The sequence below is a fragment of the Camelina sativa genome, chromosome 9, assembly GCF_030686135.1.
Source record: "Camelina sativa cultivar CO46 ecotype springtype chromosome 9, ASM3068613v1".
NCBI lineage: Eukaryota > Viridiplantae > Streptophyta > Magnoliopsida > Brassicales > Brassicaceae > Camelina > Camelina sativa.
In genome coordinates, this window is record NC_141888.1 from 34401466 (window position 1) to 34423370 (window position 21905).

The 21905-nt window shown below is 33.0% G+C and overlaps 5 protein-coding genes across 6 annotated transcripts; 4 read left to right on the plus strand and 1 right to left on the minus strand.

The window, feature by feature from the left end:
* The first annotated feature begins 358 nt into the window (after positions 1-358).
* On the plus strand, positions 359-1641 carry LOC104712767 (uncharacterized). The gene has a single exon (XM_010429739.3). The coding sequence runs from the start codon at positions 808-810 to the stop codon at positions 1354-1356; it is 549 nt and encodes a 182-aa protein (XP_010428041.1). The 5' UTR covers positions 359-807; the 3' UTR covers positions 1357-1641.
* Positions 1642-2466: 825 nt separating this feature from the next.
* Positions 2467-4644, plus strand: LOC104712768 (histidinol-phosphate aminotransferase 1, chloroplastic). The gene is made up of 8 exons (XM_010429740.3): positions 2467-2610; positions 2699-2932; positions 3032-3115; positions 3223-3377; positions 3458-3555; positions 3658-3766; positions 3842-3999; positions 4096-4644. Exons 2-8 carry the CDS (start codon positions 2708-2710, stop codon positions 4509-4511), a joined length of 1245 nt encoding a protein of 414 aa, XP_010428042.1. The 5' UTR covers positions 2467-2610; positions 2699-2707; the 3' UTR covers positions 4512-4644.
* Positions 4645-10915: 6271 nt separating this feature from the next.
* On the plus strand, positions 10916-14268 carry LOC104712769 (NAC domain-containing protein 30-like). Of its 2 annotated transcripts, none has more exons than XM_010429742.3 (4): positions 10916-11282; positions 12505-12681; positions 13147-13418; positions 13602-14268. In XM_010429742.3, exons 2-4 carry the CDS (start codon positions 12516-12518, stop codon positions 14142-14144), a joined length of 981 nt encoding a protein of 326 aa, XP_010428044.1. In that variant the 5' UTR covers positions 10916-11282; positions 12505-12515; the 3' UTR covers positions 14145-14268. The 2 variants fall into 2 exon arrangements, with proteins under 2 accessions (XP_010428044.1, XP_010428045.1); XM_010429743.2 differs by lacking the exon at positions 10916-11282 and adding an exon at positions 12072-12334.
* A 767-nt stretch (positions 14269-15035) lies between these two features.
* On the plus strand, positions 15036-16685 carry LOC104712771 (putative membrane protein At4g09580). Its single transcript, XM_010429744.3, has 4 exons — positions 15036-15542; positions 15630-15900; positions 16009-16179; positions 16284-16685. Exons 1-4 carry the CDS (start codon positions 15286-15288, stop codon positions 16413-16415), a joined length of 831 nt encoding a protein of 276 aa, XP_010428046.1. The 5' UTR covers positions 15036-15285; the 3' UTR covers positions 16416-16685.
* Positions 16686-16743: 58 nt separating this feature from the next.
* On the minus strand, positions 16744-18280 carry LOC104712772 (subtilisin-like protease SBT3.4). Its single transcript, XM_010429745.3, has 3 exons — positions 17871-18280; positions 17478-17575; positions 16744-16980 (listed from the first exon to the last, which is right to left on the minus strand). Exons 1-3 carry the CDS (start codon positions 18182-18184, stop codon positions 16898-16900), a joined length of 495 nt encoding a protein of 164 aa, XP_010428047.1. The 5' UTR covers positions 18185-18280; the 3' UTR covers positions 16744-16897.
* Between the last annotated feature and the right edge of the window lie 3625 nt (positions 18281-21905).

Below are 21905 nucleotides of genomic sequence, written 5' to 3' on the forward strand. Positions count from 1 at the left end.
ATATATTTTTTTGTTTGTTTGTTTGACCCTCTATTTTTTCTTCGTTGGTTGGTTTAAATTAGTCAAATCGTAGAAGAATTAGTGTTATCAGATGAGGTGGAGTTATAACATTGATGATAACAGATGGTGACAACCTTCTATGTTCATCTTTCCTCAAATCAATCAATCACCCCACCGGTAGATGAGATGTCAAAATTGAAACTGCGTTCTGTCACTCTCATAAACTCTTTTTTATACATTTCTCTTATCTTATAGCTAATCCAAATCCAATTTTGTTTAAAAGTATATAATTGCACAAAAATCTCTAACTTGAAAGTTCCAACTTTCAGATAATAACTGCTGTTGTTCTCTGTTAAAAAACTGATCAAAGCTAATCTGATTTGCATTACAACAATTTACAAATAAAACTATACATCACCTTTGACCTTAAAAAAAAAAAAACTATAAATCACCTAAAAAAGAAAAGTAAAGTTGACTTATTGAGAAATAAAATCGCCTATAAATATCGTAAAAATAAGAACCCAAAAAGAGACAAATATTTTTAATTTGTAACCATAATTACAGATTTCTTTCGAATAAATACCAAAATCTTCTTCTGCAACTTCTAAATTCCTCAAGACACAAAAAAAAAGAAAAAAAAAAAAGAGAACTTGTTGTAGCAGTTGAAGCAGAACAAAACAGAGTAAACGAATCCAACATCACCAAACAAAACACAAACTGTGTGTGTGTGTGTCTCTCTCTCTTTGGTCCTCACTTCTTTCTTCTTTTTTAAATAAATCTTTTTAATTTCTTTGATCATTAGAAGAAATGGCTCTGAGCAGTGTGTCTTCTGAAGAATTTAGCTTCCCATCTCTTGCTTCTTCTCACCATTCCGGTCTCGATTCACCTCCTCTATGGAAACACTCGCCGGCTAACTCCTCCCGCCGGAAAGATTACGACTTTGGTTTCCCGAGACTACTCATCGGAAAAGAAGGTGATCATTACCACCACGATCAGGCAAAGAGCTTCTCTCACGTGGAGATGAGAAGACGTTGGAGCGAGGACAACAGAGCAGAGGATAAAATGGATATGTTATGGGAAGATCTCAATGAAGATTTGCCTCCGAGAAGCCAAAGCCTGAGGATTGTATCCGGTGGGGATGGTGGAGGAGAGAAGAAAACTTCTTTCTTTTCCGATGAGAGCTCCGCCGTTGTTGCCGTGGGGTGCGGGACGGGGATGAAGTTGTCGAAGAGTACACCGAAGAAGAACAAGAAGAGGAAGAATCTGAACGTGTTGGTGTTGATGAGGGTTTTGAAGAAACTTATTGTTTTGAGGAGTTCGTCTCATAGATCGCCGGTGAAAACTCATCCACGGTGATCATCAATCTTCCACCGCCGTGATGATTAATTCGAGAGGGGTTATATTGTAGAATTCGTAAGTTATGGGGCTTTTTGTGGAGAAATTTTGTAACTATCTGAAAATGCTTTATTTGTAGTTTTGAGGGTGGTTTACAACAATTACTAAAATTTAGGGTCCCAAATTTTTTAATAACACATTCTGGACTCTGTGTAGTCTTTTTTGGGTTAATTATTCGCCTGATGCGTGGGGTTTAATTTGAATATGTATGTTTTTTATAAGGTGAAAAATGAAAGAGAGTCAAAATGTTAGTGTGCAAATAGTAACGCTAGGAATCTTGTATATTCAAAGAAACGAAGGTAAAAGTTACTATTTTATCATATTACCGCCCAAAAACTTTTAAAGTTCTGTTTTTGAAACATTCCACTTGTGTGATTATTTGATATCACTTTTTAAAATGTGTGATAGGAAATATTTGTACCCTCTAAAAATGACTTTTATCATACTAAAAACTTTTTGGGATCTTTTTTTTTTATCATACAAAAATGAGTCTTTTATGTAATGGAGTAGAACTACTTATTATGAATCAAAAAGTGTTTTCAAAATTTGTCAAAAAGTCTTGTACACTTACTCACTTGGTTCATGCCATGAACCAGCCCTGCCTATAACAGATTTTCAAAGAAAACAAGTTTTACATTATAAAATTAACTACACCAATATGATTCTATCCAATGCAATGTATCAAAAGCTTGATGACCGATTAAACCAATTTTTAGTAAGATAAACCAATTAAACCGAACTATATCAAACACAAATATAGGTATCTCCGGAATCATTGGAAAGATTGGAAGAGAAATTAGGTAGGTGACCTTCAAAAAGTGTAGACTTTTATTTAACAGTTACTTGGAAGACTTGTTAACTTTTTTCTATAAGGTGAAGAAGTCTATTGCCACGACTCTCTTACTTTACCTAACTCTCCCAATCCCAATCCCAATCGACCCGAAACATTCAGAACCGGGTTACGGTTTCAATTCCGGATAAACCCCTAAATCGGTACTTGAATTTTTTCTTCAGTCACTCAGGCAAAACAAAACCAATTAGACTCAGAATATAAAAATCCCAACTTTGTCCTGAATTCGCAAGTGGGTCATCGAAAAATTGTAGCTTCTGTTGACTAATCATCTCACTCTCTCACAAGTCTGAGTCTTTCGCTACGCCCCCCCTTCTCGTGTCTACTTAGGGTTTTCTCGTTGAAGCCATTTGCTACACTTTCAGGTACTTACATGTCTTGTGACTCTTGACATTGATTATGTAATTGGATGTGACTAGATTGAACTGATTCCACCTTTGATATTATGCGCAGAGAAAACTGATGGGTGTGATCAATGTTCAGGGAGCTCCATCGTTCTCTATTCATTCTTCAGAGTCAAATCTTCGAAAGTCACGAGCTTTGAGGAAGAGCATCAGTAGGGTTTATTGTGTTCAGTCGTCAAGTGCAGCTGTAGACGAACCCAAGAACATTACCATGGGAGGAGACTCTTTTATCCGTCCTCATTTGAAGCAATTGTCTGCTTATCAACCTATTTTGCCCTTTGAGGTAATGATTCTAATTGTATTGGATTGGATTGGATTGGATTGCCCTGAGGGTTGACTTGTTTAGATGATTGGATTTATCTTCTGTTTGTTTTGTGATTAGGTATTGTCTGCTCAGTTAGGAAGAAAGCCTGAGGATATTGTTAAGCTAGATGCAAATGAGAACCCATATGGACCTCCTCCAGAGGCAAGTTTATATCTTTCTTTTTCACTCATTGATGATTGGAAAAAAAGAGTAATCCTTTTAGTTAGTTTGTCCACTCTCTGACTTCAGGTTTCAGAAGCTCTGTGTAGGTTTTTGAAGCACTAGGCAATATGAAATTCCCTTATGTATATCCTGATCCACAAAGTCGTAGACTTCGTGATGCACTCGCTCTAGACTCTGGTCTTGAGTCTGAATACATACTTGTAGGATGTGGTGCTGACGAACTAATCGATTTGATCATGAGGTTTGGCTTGAAAGATTTGATTTTTTCTGTAGATTGAGTTTCTTTCCCATGAAAACCCCTTTTTAAACTCTGTTTTGCAGATGTGTGTTGGATCCTGGGGAGAAGATTATAGACTGCCCTCCAACTTTCTCAATGTATGTGTTTGATGCTGCTGTGAATGGAGCAGGTGTTATTAAAGGTGAAAGATTTATGATTTTACATGTTTCACTCTCTTTGATTTTCGTTATATCTTTCTTTGTATATGTCTTAGACATGTTGTTGGTCTTTGTTTGCTTCACAGTTCCAAGGAACCCTGATTTCAGCTTGAATGTAGACCGCATTGCTGAAGTTGTAGAACTAGAAAAGCCCAAATGTATATTCCTAACTTCTCCTAACAATCCAGATGGAAGGTAAAACACCACTCTAATGTCTATTCTAAATATAAAGTAAATACTTTGATTAATCCGATGTTTTGTTTTGTACAGTGTCATCAGCGAGGACGATCTGCTGAGGATTCTAAAGATGCCAATTCTTGTTGTTCTTGATGAAGCTTACATTGAATTCTCAGGACTTGAATCAAGGATGAAATGGGTGAAGGAGTATGAAAACCTAATTGTTCTCCGCACATTTAGCAAACGAGCTGGTAAATTTTGGTTTATATCACAAGTGGATAATGACATCTAAACAATATATATAAATGTAGTCTGCATGTGAAGAGTTCCTTATGATGATAATTCAGGTTTAGCCGGGCTTCGAGTTGGATATGGAGCGTTTCCATTGAGCATAATTGAGTACCTGTGGAGAGCAAAACAACCATACAATGTCTCTGTTGCAGGGGAAGTAGCTGCATTAGCAGCACTTTCAAACGGGAAGTACTTAGAAGATGTGAGAGATGCATTGGTGCAGGAAAGAGAGAGACTTTTCAAGCTGTTAAAAGAAGTCCCTTTCTTGAATCCTTATCCGAGCCATTCGAATTTCATTCTCTGTGAGGTTACATCTGGCATGGACGCCAAGAAGCTGAAAGAGGATTTGGCCAAAATGGGTGTAATGGTTCGTCATTACAACAGTCAGGAGCTTAAAGGTTATGTTCGAGTTTCTGCTGGCAAGCCTGAACACACTGATGTTCTCATGGATTGTCTCAAGCAATTTTATTGACTCTCACTCCCTCCCAACACGATTTGATTGGAGTTCTTGAAAACAAAAACAAAAAAACTGAGTTGTTCTTGTATTGTTTCCTCATTGTTTGGATTCATTGTTTCAGTTAAATAAGGGGTTTTCTTCTTTTGTACTTATTGGTTTAATAAAGGGCCTAAGGCCATTTGTAAAACTTATTGATAAAGCCCAATAAGACTGAAACGTTATGCGGATCGGATCGGGTCGGGTCGGACTTAAATCAAAAACGTATGTTGTTGATAGTTCATACTTCATAGTTGATAAGTCCCCAAAGTGTTACAATCCTACTCCATTTTTAAATATGTCTAAACAAATTAGTAAAAGTGATTTCTTTTCTTTCACTATTTTTCGTGACATCTTTAAAATATATTATAAACTATTTTATATAATTTTTGATGATGCATATTGCAGTTAACTATAAGCACCTAATGTTTATTAAGCAAAAAAAAAAAAAAAAAAAGAGATAGTTAGAAAATGCTGTCTTCTTACGTCCAATCCATAAATATATATAATACCTTAAACTAGTTATAAAGTATTTTAGTAAATTAAATCAAAATTTTGTCCCTTGTCCAAGAAGAGCCATCAAAGTATTATCTCATTATGAGTAAAAGCTAATTAATTTTTTGAAAAGTTCTAATTTTTAAATAATTAAGCTGTAAAGGAACCTAAAAGAAAGACAAAAAGAAAACTATGAATTAAATTAATGTATGAAAAAAAAAGATGAATAAGTATGAGGGAAGCAATAGGATCAAAGAGACAACTTGGGGGGTGTGGGTCGACATGCCATCATCAGCCTCTCTGTTACCATTCAAACCTCTAGAAGTTTTTGCTTCTCTCATCATTACATTTTTTTTTTTGTTTAATCCATTTTGTGGTTTCTGGATAACTGTTGAATTCCACTTATCAATCAATTGAAAGATTCAAAATATTTGTTTTGAGGTCCCAAATTATATGATTATAAATCAAAATTTGAGGTAATATATATCACTAGCTCTAGGCATTATATTGTATTTGATTTGACATAAAAAAATTTCGCGTGTCCCAAGCTTTATGTATTGTTAACTACTAATTAAGCTTTATAAGACCATAACCTAACCGTACAGGAGTACATCTTACAACATTGTAAAACCCCGCCATTTTTGTCAATAAATGGAGTTAAGAATATATAATTGTACATACATTCAAAAACTATATATTTGTACGGTACACGAAGAAATGATACAAGGATATATAAGAAAAAGAAAAAAAAGGAGTATTGGAAGGTCTTACTCGGTTTTATGTTGTCGTTGATTTTACTCATCAGCATGATACAAAAAAACAAATGATAAAATAATAATGAGAAAAGTTTTAAAATTTTCTAAAAGTAGAATAATTTAAATAATTAAAGTAATTTAATAATAATTATTATAATAGTATGGAACTATTATTTGATACATATTGTGATAGAGACGCATTGTCGCCAAACTAAAATGAAATCCCAAGATTTTTATGAGCAGTCCACTAAACCGCCCCAAAGCTAAAAATTGTTTTGTACATTTTAACATCTTTTGACGTACTAAATATCTACATAGTGGTATTAAGATAACGAATGATAATCAAAATTATAAATGGAAGGCTAATGGGAGATCTTGACTTAATGGTTACCAAATAGGATGTGGAATAGGGAGACAAGTAGAGGAGGTCGTAGGGGTCACTTTGGAGAATTAGTGGTCGATCTTAATCCACCGTCCGTTCATCATTAATTGCGGCTAAGTATATTACTATATTTATTAAAACTTTCGTTAATCATTATGAACGCAATTCTTTAATTTCTCTATCAACCTTAACAGATGACCTTCGTTAGTACTTTAATATTTAAGGATAAATCTTCCATTTGTAACGGAAACTCGAATTTGGTACCAATGACTCGACGTGTTCTAAAAGAAATAAACATTAGGTTTCGCAGATTACAGATATAGTTGCGATACTTTCATAAACAGAAAACAAATCCGAACATTCCCACCCAACAAAAAAAAACATATCCGAACCTTATCAAATAAAGACAAATTTGAAATCAATGCCTACGAGATTTAAAAAAAAAAACGATGATTAATATATACCTAGGTTATGAGTATCACTAATTATGACTTACTGTTTTCTAATAATTATTGAGTCACCAATATCAGCTGGTAATAATTCATTGGTGGATATGATGTCTTTCAGGGTTCAAATATATTTCTGTGAGAATATTGGAGAAAAACATGAGCGAATTATATGTACAGTGTATATACAATACATAAGCACAAAAATGGTTACAAGTGGTGACTACTTTTATTTTTTACAAGGTACAACAGAATATAAAGCTCAGAGCTCCGGTTGCGCGAACTTGATTTACCCATTATTTGTAATTCTGAATTTAATACTCAAATGGATACACTATACACTCATGTAATATGTAAAAAAAAAAAGAAGGTGATCAATCACACACAAAACTGCAAAACATGAAAGCAAAGTTGAAAAAAAAAAAAAAAAAAAATTGAACTAGTAACAATCACCAAAGCGAATTGCTGAGCTTGGGGAAAACTTGTTTTGTCATATATCTGATGCTATATCAGTCTTGAAAATAAAATTAAAAGTCATGTTACTTTTGCTATATTATAAAATTTCTAAATAAAAGAAACCCATTGACGGTTGTTTCTAGATACAGGTCGCTGTCAAAGTTCAGTTAGGATAGAATCTAAGACAAGATCCTAAGCTAACTCTTTCAGCCAAAGCAAATCTATTACTTTCTTTTTCGGGAAACTTTCTTTTCTCATTTAATTCATTCATCTTTATCACCGAGGAAAAACAAATATTTAACCTTTCAATCGATCTCTTAAACACTGCTAGTTGCTGCAGTTGGGGAAAATACAAACTCCCCAACATTTGTAGTTATTTTTATGCATCGTTACGTTTACATAGTAAGAAATCAACAAGACTGTAAAAGCATCAGAGTATATATCAACTGTGAGAACCATTTGTCCTCAACGACCAGTTCATAGTATAGTTAAATTAAAGTCAGTCTGGTTGATTTCCGCTAGTATAATACTACTATAATTTTAGTTATGTGACAAATTTCCGAAGGGACCAATGGAAGGAGATGTGTGCGGCCATAATATTATAGTACAGTATATATAATTATATGTTGGCGGTTTGATGAGCAGTCCAATAAAAATGGACTACAATATGAAGAAATTTAAAAAAAAAAAAAAAAGTGAAAGGTCGGTAGATCACATCAGATTGTAATGATTTTATCAGTTTAAGTTCATGATTTACATTTTAAGTTTTAATGAATATGGACCCATTTAAACGAACATTTCCCCATAAATCTGTAATTAACCAATTAGAGTGGTATACAAACAAATCATGCATACAAATATCGAATGAACATGCATGACAGACTTATATATTTGTTGGTAGACTATTAAATAGTTCAATTTTTTCTTGTGGATCATAATTCTTTACGTACGAGCCAGGTGTTTTTTTTATATATAACTCAACTGAATTGGGATATTTTTGCAATATAGTTTTGAACATATGGAATTAATATCTCTAGGGATCATAATATGTTCCCTCAAATTCTACAATAGATAAAAAGGCATCTAGACTTTGGACCAAATGTATCCTCAAGATATTGGCGTGAGTAATATTGACAACCTTTTAATTCGTGGACGGTAAAGTGACAGCCTCCAAAAAAAAACCGTGCGTCTAATGTGTCAATTACTTTTGTTCTCGTGCTTTAAGCATTTCATTTGTTAATCTAATTATTAGATCTAGTAAAATTTCAGTTAAAATAAATAAATAAAATATCGTAGGGATTGAACCGGCCAGCCAATAGTTAGGATGGAATCAGCGACTAGTTTACAATGGTATCACTATCTTCTACAGTTTTTTTTTTGTTAGTGGATAAAAGACTTCGTTAGATGAGAATTTCAAGTTAGGTTCAGTAGCACGTACGTTGACCTCTGATAGTGGAAAAAGGTCAAAAGGTAAATTGTTAGTACATCGGTAATTGTTTGACTAAATAGTTATAAGTTATTAAACCCACTAATTAACGTTAACGCTAACTATAATTAGTGAAGAGTGGCAATTGCACCCGCATGATTGTGACCATCCATCCATGTATATAGTTGATCAATACACCATGTTTATAGAGGATTAAACTGATACAAGTAAAATTCAAAAAGCTTTGATAATTTGTAAATATATGAAAAACACATGTGCTATTTCATGAAATGATCTAACCTATTGTAAAACCGATATATACGTAACATATTATAAATCATTCTTTTTTGGAGAAAAAGGGCATGCGTATATATGATTTGTTGCTTTGTGATATATATATCCAAAATGAGTAATAAATTAAACCAAAATAGAAAGAAAAACAAAAGGCGAATTCGTTCTACATGGGGCAGTCGTATAGGACATTCACAAACAAGTCCTTAAATATGGTTTGAGTGCAAAGATTAGATATATATAGTGTTATATATGTGTGTATATATATATATATATTCATAATGAGACTTAGCTAGAGACATTATGATTAGAGAAAAGAAAAATTAGGGATCGAGGACATTTATATATCGGAAAAAGTGAATGGTGTGAAAGGGTTTGTGGGTAGATTGGTCTTGGGATTTGAACAAAAGGCTCTCTCTCCCTTGCGCAGTAGACAAATAGGCATGCATGTGAAACTGACTCCAAAATCGAGTGCTAGCTCTTTGCCTTTTCTATTTTTGGTACCCCATTTATATTAGCATTTTCTTAGTATTTTATATATCCATATTCTCCTCGAATTTTGTGTTTACCTTGTCATATGTTTATTTTGTTGGATTTTTCTTTGGACTAGGGTCAATGAGTTACTGAGATGACGTCACCTTAAGCCGAAAGGTGAGGTAAATAAGAAAAAACGACAGCCAGAGCCAACGGCTTTGGGGTGGACCCGAACAAGCGGATATATCAGATGAGGAACAAATGATTAGTTATGTGATAGAAACAGGTCTGAACTCTTACGTGTCTTACACGCGTAATGACAAGTATTAAGGACGGCGCCACCAAACCAGACAATGGGAGCTGGATTGCTGGAGAAAGACTTAAGAACATATACTATATGAATCATATTCCTCTGTTTTACTCTTCTCTTTCCTTTTTCTTTCTATAGTATAATGTTCTTATATACACGATTCGTCTTCTTTTAATGGCCAAAGTTCGTTCCTTTAGGTCTACTATAAATCTGAAAGTTTATTTTATTCTTCTAAGAAAAAGAATAATAAAAAAAACATATTAGAGATTGTGGTTTCGAGTGGATCTATAGACTCACATTATATAATTTGATGGGGGGTGATATATTGAGTGAGATTTACGTAGTAATCCATTAATTAATGTACATGCGTGTAAATCTTTTCGACGTTGAGAGATATACTTAATTGTAAATCCATTTATCTTCATATATTTTACTTACGTGTCTTGTCTATGGGATAATATTAGACATATAAAAAAAAAATAAGACACATTTTCAGTAGTCCAGATCCAGCAAACATATATGTCTTAACAATAATAGAAAATATATATTTCTATTGTTCATCCTTGGGTTGGGTGGATTTACAATTCCAGTCCTTTAATTCTTGAATTGTGAATTTCCAGTTACCTATAAATAACTGAGAATATATTACTGAAAATATATATAGGAATTCAACTATAATCATTTATATATGTATAGGTATTTAGCATGTGCAATGAATTAGTGCATTCAAATAAGACCGCAAGTTGTTTTTTAGACAAAAAAAAAAAACAAGTAATGCTTTTAAAAAAGTATATCATCAACAGCAGCCCTAATGTTTTCTTGAAAAAGAAAATATTAAATATAATTTTAATTTAAAAATTCTGCACATGGTTTTAAAATAATTTGAGACGGCTTTGCATAATGGTAACCACGAAATTAATAAATTATGAAGTTAACTCTTCAAGTTCATAAGGTAATGCAAATGAGAACATTTTATAAATATGCAGTAGATATCTATATGTTTAACGCTCAATAAACGGAATAGTCTTAGTAAATTATCCAATCAAATTGAAGTGTTTTTTGAAATATTGGGAACATTTTACCATTTGACCTAATGCCACATATGAACCGCTTATCATATATATATATATATATAGTTTTGATATATAGTAGTAATAGATAAAGGATTTTATCTTGTCTGATGTAATAACTTATAAGCAAAATAGACGAATTTTAAAAAAGGTTTGAGTTGTGCAGTAACTGCCGGTAAAGTGGAGAAGATTGGAAAAACTTTAAACAAAAAATTGCGGTAAGAGAGAGAGAGAGAGAGACGCCGACCAAAAACAAGCCGTAGATGTGTCTATCCCACGCGCAATCAAACCCTTCACTTCATCTCCTTCTCCTTCTTCTCCTTCTTCTCCTTATATCATCATTTTGCACCCACATGTCACACACTTCCCATATATAAAATATAAATAAGCTTACTCACATAAATGCACATAAACCTATATATACAGTCGTCTAAGATTTCTAGCTGGTCCATATGCATGTGATCTAATCAAAAGCCAAGCTCTCCTTGTCTTTGCTATATAAATTAACAATCATTTAATCCACACCGGAGATTTCAATCTTCTTCTCCTTCTTCCTTTTGCTTCTCTTTTCTAGATCGTCCTTGAGAATATCTCTTGCAAGTAACGTATTATTTCCGACAAATCTCGTCCAATCTGTATTAGCTCGTAAGTTTCACCCCATTGCTCCTTTTAGGTTTTTTTTTTCATTACACACTACATGCATGAACCATGATGATGCATCGGCGTTTCTGTTTAGCATTTTTTTCTGTCATGTGATCATCGTTTCATCGTTTGTGTATGGGTAGGCTGTATGAAGTTTAATATCTTGAATAGTGTATATATGTGTGTATGTGGTCCTGAGGATATTGACCCACAAATATTAGAGTAAACCAGGGTACTGAAATCATGGTGGGGATTTCGGAATCTATGTGTTTCTAAGATATTATTGTTTCTTCGAAATTAATTGTTGTTGCACCATTATAAATTTATATTATATAAGATAGTATAGGAATATTACTCAAGACAAGAGTGTGTAATACACTCAAAGGAACATCAACCTCAGTGACTTCCACCCGTCAAGCTTTCCGGCTATGTATCCTTTATATACAATTATCTTACATATACTTATATAGATATACACAGTGTTATATATTGTTGATCTTATATTAATGGTATATTATAGAGTACATATTATACAAACTTATAATCTTTTCAAATGTAAGCATTGTTCCATATGTTGAATGCGAATAACAAACCTTTAAACCTAATGTTTTCTGAATTTCTTTTTATAAGAAAAAGAAATCCAAAAACTTTCACTATCACTATCAAACTTTTTTTTTTGGTTTAACCCACTATCAAGCTTTTGTTATTCATTCTCTCTTCTAAAATAGTAAGAGCTCCTCCATTGTTGGGTGGTCCTCTGGAAATACATCATAACCATCATCAGCAGCATATAATAGCGATAGCCTTAAGTTTAAAGATCCAAGCTTTTCGAGATATAATATTTAACTACATGTGAATTCTTATATGTGTGTTTGAATATTTATAGGTATATAATATATTATCGTGTGTGTCCGTGTGTAACATCACTATCATTACCCAACACACAGCTTTTGGAATTTCATTGGACCCAAGAGTCATCCGATCCCTTTCTTATAATTAAATATAACGAAGCTTGTAATAGGCTTTGGTTTTGGTCCCAAAAACAAAACTTTAAGGTTGTGCCTTGTTTGTCTAAGGTTTTCGCAATAGCTTCCAAAAAGACACGCTTATGTTTTATGTTTATATACAATACATTTCCTTCATATCAGTTTCTTCTCTTCCATTTTTCTCCATTTCGTTTCTTACTCATTTCTCTAACAATTTCCCGAATTACATACATTTACAGGATCATCTCGGATGGATAATATAATGCAATCGTCTATGCCACCGGGATTCCGATTTCATCCGACAGAGGAAGAACTTGTGGGTTATTACCTTGATAGGAAGATCAATTCAATGAAGAGTGCTTTAGATGTCATTGTAGAGATTGATCTCTACAAAATGGAGCCATGGGATATACAAGGTAATCAACGTGGGGTTTGTGTATAAATATAATGATTATCATTAATAAATCTTTTGCATGGAATGTCAGTTAATTGTCTACTTATATGATATGATATATATACAAAAACTACATGCGATGAATCTGGCATGAGAAGTGAACGAGAGAGCCTACTCTTTTTGACTTGTAAGATTTATAAACGGAGTGTGAAAAGAATATAATCTGCAAAGAAAATTAAGAGATGTAGTACAATCATAAATCATAATACCTCTTTTGAAATTAAGCAAAGTTAAATTTGTATTTTTATTTTTGAAAATAGGAGAGTATAATCATATCATATTATTCCAAATAACAATTCACCACATTCATTATCTGTTTTTTCACCCCTTTTTTGTGTGCAAAGTTTTTTTTCACTTTTTTACTTAATTTCCTTATATTTTTGTGAGGCAAAAAAGTATGAGATTAATATTTACTGTTACATTGCAGCGAGATGCAAACTAGGGTATGAAGAGCAAAACGAGTGGTACTTCTTTAGCCACAAGGATAGGAAGTACCCGACCGGGACTAGGACTAATAGAGCCACCGCTGCTGGGTTCTGGAAAGCCACCGGTAGAGACAAGGCGGTGCTATCAAAGAACAGTGTCATAGGAATGCGGAAGACACTAGTTTACTACAAGGGTCGAGCTCCTAATGGAAGAAAATCCGATTGGATCATGCATGAATACCGCCTCCAAAACTCCGAGCTTGCGCCAGTTCAGGTACACACACAATATAATACTTATTTCATATAAGTCTTACTCTGATAACATATTGAGATCGACAAAGATGAACATGTTACATATGTAAAATTGATCCAATAATGTTAAACAACCAAACCTAACCGGACGAAATCAGTAAATCAGTCATCTTGATACTAATTTGATATGTTTTGTGAACTATAGGAGGAAGGATGGGTTGTGTGTCGAGCATTTAGGAAGCCAATTCCAAACCAAAGGCCATTAGGGTACGAGCCATGGCAGAACCAGCTCTACCACGTGGAGAATAGTAACAACTACCCATCTTCAGCGACAATGAACACGAGTCATCATATCGGTGCATCTTCATCAAGCCATAACCTTAATCAAATGCTCATGAGCAGCAACCACTACAATCCTAATAATGCATCCTCTTCGATGCATCAATATGGCAACATCGAGCTCCCGCAACTGGATAGCCCAAGCTTGTCGCCTAGTCTAGGGACGAATAAAGATCAGAACGAGGGTTTTGAGCAAGAAGAAGAGAAGAGCTTTAACTGTGTCGACTGGAGAACACTAGATAGCCTGCTAGAGACACAAGTCACACATTCACAAAACCCTAATGTCCTTATGTCTTCGTTCGAAACGCAGTCGTATATTCCGGGACCAAGCTTCCCTTCCATGCATCAAAACTATAATGACGTCGAAGCTAATATTCATCATTCTCTTGGATGCTTCCCTGACTCGTAATTAATTAAAAAACAAAAAAAATCTTCTATATTGATTTGTATTCTATGATTTAATTGTTTCCATCTGGAAAATAACATTCATAACTGTCTATTAGTAAAAGAAGTTTGTGTTTATTACGTAGAAATTTCTTGGTGATTTTCACAAAGGTGGAATATTTTTTCTTTTATATCTAATTATTCCTCGGTTTTTCTTAATCATTTTTATTTTGTGGTCCAAAATTATGTAACTCATCCATTCTGTTACCATTATTATTACTTTATTTTACACTATATGTTAATGATTATACTACAATGTAAAACATATATCTATGGTAGTCTCGTGTTCAGGAGCAGATCCACATAGGTTGGAACTGGTGCAACAGCACCAGTTGAAATATAAAACTAGTTTGATTTTACATTAAAATTGTTAATACAAGTGTTCTAGTGATAATGAATGCACCGCTTAACTGTCGAAGTCAAGGGTTCAATTCCCTTTCAAAATAATTTTTTGCTCTTTTTTTGCACCTGGTTAAAACTTTGGCTGGATCTGCCACTGCTCGTGTTCCATCTTACTAGAGGATCCTACACTTTTTTGGAATATCAAAAACAAAAGAGTACAGAATGAAAGTGTTTTTAGAAACTAATTCTAATTAGCATTCAAAACCTCAATACATGGCAAAACAATGCCAACAAATATATATAAAACATTATACCACAATGCAAGATTTGAACTTAAAATCATATCTATGCCCACCATGACACCATATATACAATTACAAATGTAATTTACATGTGTAGATGAAGAGAAAGAAAAATGAAGAACAACAATTAATTAAAATTTTATCCAAAAAAAAAAGTGACAAACCCTCTTATGGATATAGAGGTTTCGAAAAGTCAGAACCTTCTGCTCGATACAGAAGGTCTTATAAGCCACCGTCAAAATCTCTCCGACTCCTCCAATAGGCCAACACGTTTTTGCACATTTTTCTTCTTCTTCTTCTTCTTCATAACGTTTGTTAATCTGAAGAAAACAATAACGTGAATTCAATTTCTTTTAGCAACAACAAACAAACACTACTGAATCTCTCTCAGATCCAATCCAATCCAATCCCAAACTACAGATGAATTAAGAAGAATCAGATCCAATCTCTCAAAATCGTGAAATGGCTCCAACACGGATTCTAACAAGAGACGAAGAGCTTGGTGGTGCTGCGACGACGATATCAGACGACGACGACTCGCCATCTGGTAAACGATCTAAACTCGATCGTTTCCCTCTTAGCCGTTGGGAACTCGCTGTTTCTCTCAGCGTCTTCCTCGTCTTCTCCTCTGGTCTCTGTTGTATCTACCTCACCATGCCTGCTGCTGAATTTGGCAAACTCAAACTCCCCAGAAGCATCTCTGATCTCCGTTTGCTCAAGTAAACATAAATGTTCCTCCTTTATCTTCTTCAAAGGTTCAATCTTTATGTTGGAATTGACCCAAATCTTGTGGTTGTTGTTTTCAGAGATAATTTAGCAAACTATGCGAATGAGTACCCGACGCAGTTCGTTTTAGGGTATTGTGCTACATACATTTTTATGCAGACCTTTATGATTCCTGGGACTATCTTCATGTCACTCTTAGCTGGAGCTCTCTTTGGTGTTTTCAAAGGTGTTTTCTTGGTTGTTTTCAATGCTACTGCTGGTGCTACTTCTTGTTTCTTTCTGTCCAAATTGATCGGTCGTCCTTTGATTACTTGGCTTTGGCCTGACAAATTAAGATTCTTTCAAGCTGAGGTAATATATATAAACAAACAAACAACATGTCTCTTTGATCTTCTCATGTTTGGTGGTACTTGATTAAGTTGTTGTGGTGTGTTTTTTATATATATTTTTTTTTTTCAGATTAGTAAGCGTAGAGATAAGCTTCTCAACTATATGTTGTTCCTGAGGATAACACCAACTCTGCCAAATCTTTTCATCAATCTTGCTTCTCCCATTGTCGATGTACCTTTCCATGTCTTCTTTTTGGCCACATTGATTGGTCTCATCCCTGCTGCTTATATTACCGTCAGGGTTAGCTCTTTTTGCTCCCTCCTTTTTATGATATGCTATCATTCAAGATTGTTCTGTTTCATTTCTCTATGATGCTTAATATTTGGTTCTTTTTGTGTTTGCAGGCTGGTCTTGCTATTGGAGATCTCAAGTCGGTGAAAGATCTGTATGATTTCAAGACATTGTCAGTGCTTTTCCTCATCGGGTTCATCTCTATACTTCCGACGATATTGAAAAGAAAGAAGATATATGAATAGCCAAGGAGAGGTATCTTTAATGTACACAGGCTTAACCGTCAGTGCCTTACAGAGAACAAGAATACAATTAACATGTTTAGAGGACACAACAGAACAAAAATGTTGATTCGTTTACTTGGCACACTTATTCGTTTGGATAGTGTTCTTTTTTGGTCATATTTTGTTTCTATTTGAGTAGTTAAGGAGAGAAATTACAGAAGTAATACATTTTTTTTTTTGTATCTGATTTGACAAGACGAGAGATCATCAAATATTTTGGTTGCCGGATTATTATTATTGTTTCTCTTCAGAATTAATGAATATGATGACAATGGGGCTAGAAGAAACATTTCAACAGAAACACAATTTATTGAAGAAACTCAATTCTTAAAAACACATAACAACTCGGATAGAGCAACGTCATGACATTATTTTAGTTAGATACTTGTTGAAGTCACACAACGGTACAACAACAGACTAAGTTGAATACACACAAAATCAAGTTAGGTCAACATGGAAGCACCACCAACAGGTTTGTGCAGCTGATAAGTCTGGCTTGGCACAACTTGAATCACACCTGGTTGCTCTGCAAACACCAAAATCCCCAAAAGCATGTGAGAAAAACAGAACAAGCAAACAAACAACAAAAAGCACTAATCAAGTTAATAACATCTTGCTTTTCCTAAGCCTGCACACTCAGAGATCGTGCATTCATAACTATACAACTCTATTTCTACAGGTTTCAAACCTCACCCGCCAATCTTTAGCCTGATGGAAATGGAAACATTGCAATATCACAATTTAAGCATGATGGTATCAAGAAACATTTTGTGAACATAGGCGAAAAAAGGAATTCACATGAACCGTCATCACAATTGGATCTAAACAAGTCATTTACACAGGCAATGATCACAAGTTCACAACCAGATATACACTTAATCCAACCAACATATAATTTCAAATCAAACGATGACGCTACTAGATTCTTTTGCATTCACAATGCTCTCAAAAGTTATTAGTAAGCGCAGGATCAAATAACGAGAAATCTATATAAGAAGAAAAAAAAAAGAAAAGAAAACGTACTGGAGATCTCAGCGACTTGCTCAGGAGTGAGCTTAGCTGAAAAGCCAGAAGCAGCTTCCCTGTAACTGTAGATCAAAGCATCATTTGCAGCTTCCTCACTGTAATCATAACCAGCATAAGAACAAAAACACAATCCATTACCATCTCTTAACACACACATCCACAAGTAGAATCGAAGATGAAGCAATCCAAACAATAAACACATAGAGACAACAAAATGTAATCTTTAAAACGATTCAAGCTAACTAAATTGAAAAAAAAAAAATCCCCCTTTTCAGAGATACAAAACCCAAAAAAATCAAAGCGATCAAACCCAAAAAAGAATCATATTTTCAATAAAAAAAATCATCTCTTTCCGGTAAAAATTGAGATGAGATGTCTCAAAGAACAAACCTGCCGAGAGCAGAGGAAAGGGTACGGAGATGATAGGTTTTAGGCTCCTCATCGGTGGGTTTCTCGGTGTAAACGATGTGAACCTTCGCTTCAGACGATACCGTTGCATCTCCAGTAGTCTCAGCCATGATGATCGAAGCGAGGAGCGATGAGAAGAAGACGAGGACGACGATGAGGTTGAGGTTGAGGTTGAGGTTGAGGTTGAGGTTGAGGATGACTCTTTGCATTCTTGGGAATTGGGAATTTTCAATTTTATAAGACAAAGTCACAGAGGTGAAATACGCGTTGATGGGCCATTTCCATCTATGTGTCATAGTTTAAACCGACTCCATAGTTTAAACCGACTCAAATCGGACGGTCTCAAATGATTGTTCCATAATCTGACGGGTGACTGATGTCGGCATGTAGATAACAATAGTCCTATGCGCTATTTTATTTTATCTTTTTCCAATAATTTTTCCAAAGATTTTTGTAATTACGTTGTCTGCCAAGTGGCACAATTTAAAGTAATCATAAACCAGCCAATCATCTCTCGTATATATTAAGGTAATTGTCAGCATTCTGTGAATAATTGATTTTTAATTAAAGTTTTAGATTTTAAAAAATCACATTTATGAAATTTTTTAGATTTTGTTTTATGTATTTATTGCTTTTAAAATTGATAGTTTCATTTAGATTTGAGAAATTCCTTTTAATAGCACTAATCAATAACTTTCTCTTCCAAATCTAGTACACACTCTCAATTTTTCTAAAAGTAGCATTTGTGTATATTAAATTTTTTATTTAATTTAAATAATAAAATTTCGTATGAGATTATTAAACTTATGTTTTGATAGATCCCGTGAAGGTTCCGGCGAAGCTTGTGTTGAAGCTTCCGGCGATGAACCTTTCGGTGAAGCTTCTTCTTCTTTTTTTTCTTCTTATTCTTCTTCTTCTTCTTCGTATATTTTTTTTAGTTTCAGATTTTGTAATTCTCAGCGAGATCGTGATTCTATATAGCTTTTAACTGAGGGATTAGGCGAATTTGTCATATTAAGGCTTCTGAATATGGCTAATTGATTTATCACCAATCAGATTCATAATTAAATTTGTAGCTCTGATGTTCTTTCCTTACCAAATGTAATGGGATGAGCTACTATGGTCTGGGTTTATAGCTGCGGAGAAAGAGGTGGAGGGAAGAAGAAGAAGAAGAAGAAGAAGAAGCTTTGGGTATTGGTATTGTTGGGTATTAAATGAAATCTGATTATGAATTATGAACTATTGGAAATTGTTGAGTATTGTTGGGTACTGTTGAATATTGGAACTGTTGAAAATTGTTAGGTAACAAAAGAAATTTGATTATGAGTGGTGGCTTGAATTGTTGGGTATTGGAATTTGAACTGTAATTGAAATGGAAAAGATAGCACTCAATTACAGTCTTTTATACCTGAAACAATCACGTTTAATCACAATTGATTCTTGTTCAGCTCTCTCCATTATGACAACCACTAGAGTCATCTTCTTCTTCTCCCTAATATCCCTTTTCTTCCTTCTCTTCTTCTGCAACCCAATTTCAACTTTATATTCTCCATTAGAGATCCATGAAGAAATCATTTTCTCTTCCTTCTCAGCTTCCTCTCTCAATCTATCTATTATCAGATTCTCAAGCGAGGCGAGGACAAATCGGCGACGAGAATACGGCTAGGCGAACACAGCGACAACAACGACATATCGACGATTAGATTCAATCAAGAGAGATCTAGGATGCTTCAAAGTCTTAGTAAGAACTAGATTGGCTCATGGAAATCAATTCTTCGTCACACTTCAAGTTCATATGTTTTGTGAAATTGTTTCATCGCTCTCCGATTAGAGCTCCGTTGATGGTGAAAATTGTTTCATCAATTTCATAAGTCTCGGTTTTTATAGAAATAAAAATAAGATTTTAATTAAATATTTTAATTTCTAAATATTAAATTAGAGTTTGTGTGTTAGAATTAGAAAATTAGAAAATGTATGTTATATTTGAAAGAAAAACCTAATTTAGTGCTATTTTTGAGAATTGCCCTTTAGATTTCTCTAAACAACGTTTTCCTATCAAGTATTATATATTTTGTATTCACATAGTTATATACTTTTTAGATTTAAAAAATATCAGTTAAAACAAAAAATTGATTTGTGTACCAGTTTCTACTTCTATTATTTATTGTTGTTATAATTCTTAGGAAAATAAATTTTAGTTAATTGGAAAAATAAAATTGTGAATAAATCTCGATTTGTCTGTATTATGGATAACTAGAATTTGTACCCGCGCACGCACAGGAATTTAATTTAAAATATTTCTTATCAGTATAAATTGTTGAGCTCAAAATATAATCATTCCAACTTTTGAGTATAAATCTATATAAATATTAAACTTACCTTACTCAGTGATATACAACATATATATTTTTGAAGAAAATATTTCTTTGTTATATCTATTTGCAATTTTACGTGGGCTTTTAGTTAAATTGTTTATCAATAAGAATCATTGAATATGAATATAATTTGAAGATTAAAAGATAAATCTATATAAATGCCGTACTTATTTTATTAATTTATATATAACATATGTTGTCTAGTGTCGCAATAATATTGTCGACAATCTTCTGACCTTTTATCTTTAAAAGAGTTCATTCCATATTCATATCTCATGAAAACATAATTTTAAAAGTTATAACGTTTTGACATAATTATAGAGAACATTTAAACATATCGATATCTTACATTAAATGCGAATATATAAAGTTTCATGAATTGTTTTAGTGTTGTGTCGCTACAATGAGATTGTCCAAATGCATCATCTGCCATAATAGAATTTCTGACTAAATCAAGAATGCTTAAATGATAAAACGTTTAAACCTCACAATGAATATATATTCACTAATCCAAGTTATATATTTTTCTAAAATCTCATATGTTATTTGCAGATGTTAATTTTGTGATGCAACCCCATCTTCGTCTTCTAAAAAAAACATAGTGTACTTTAAATATTTTGTTTTTGCCAATGTTTTGGGTTAAAAGCATTTGATAATATATATCATGTTATAAAATTGTAGCTCTAGTTGATAATATACCTTATGAGATATGCTACACAAATCACATGCCACTTTTTGTAACGGCTTAAATATCATTTTTTTATATTTTCTGACAATTGATTTTGTTTTTTTAGATATATTATTTTTTCAAAATTCTTTTTAATAGTTTTCCCAAAAAAAGTGTGCCTCTTACAATGTCTTTGTTTTAGATCAAAACTTTTAAATTAAGTTAAGTTAATTTAAGTAATTAATCTTTTCTTTATTATAAATAAAATTTAATAATAAATCTTTATGGTATATGTTTCTTAGAAACTAATGTTTAGCTTCAATTTTATTTTTATGTTTAGATTTTTATAAATACAATTACATAACTTGTTTTTTTTACTCCACCATGCATTAAAATCTTACTTATATTTTAAAACTCATTAACTCATTCTAAATTTTGGAATATAATCATTTTTTGGTTATAATTTTAATAATAACATTATTACTAAAATAAATTTATAGTATTATTTTTACTATTTTAAAAGTTTTCATTTATTTTACTTAATTCATTTTTAGATATTTATTATTTTTATTATTTACTAAAAATTGTATTATTTTTTATACTATTTTAAAATTTAATTAGGTTTAGTTAAATTCATTTTTTTTATTTTTTTTTATTAATTATAAATAATAAATATGTAATGAATGAATATTAAAAATAGTACTATTTTTTATGTAAAAAGAAAATTGATTAGGTGGATGCTAATGTGGAGGAAGGAGAAGTGAACAAAGTTAACTTTATGTATATAGATACATAGGTTTTTCCAGTTAAATTCGTTCAATTGGTATAATAACCCTTGGATTAAATATAAATTTTAATTGTTGCCAGCATGTTAAGTAGAAATCGTAACATTGTTCTACTCCTACAAAAGTCTCCCACATCGAGCATCACTATAATTACGAAGAAGAAAAATATGAGTATTTTTACAAAATTTAC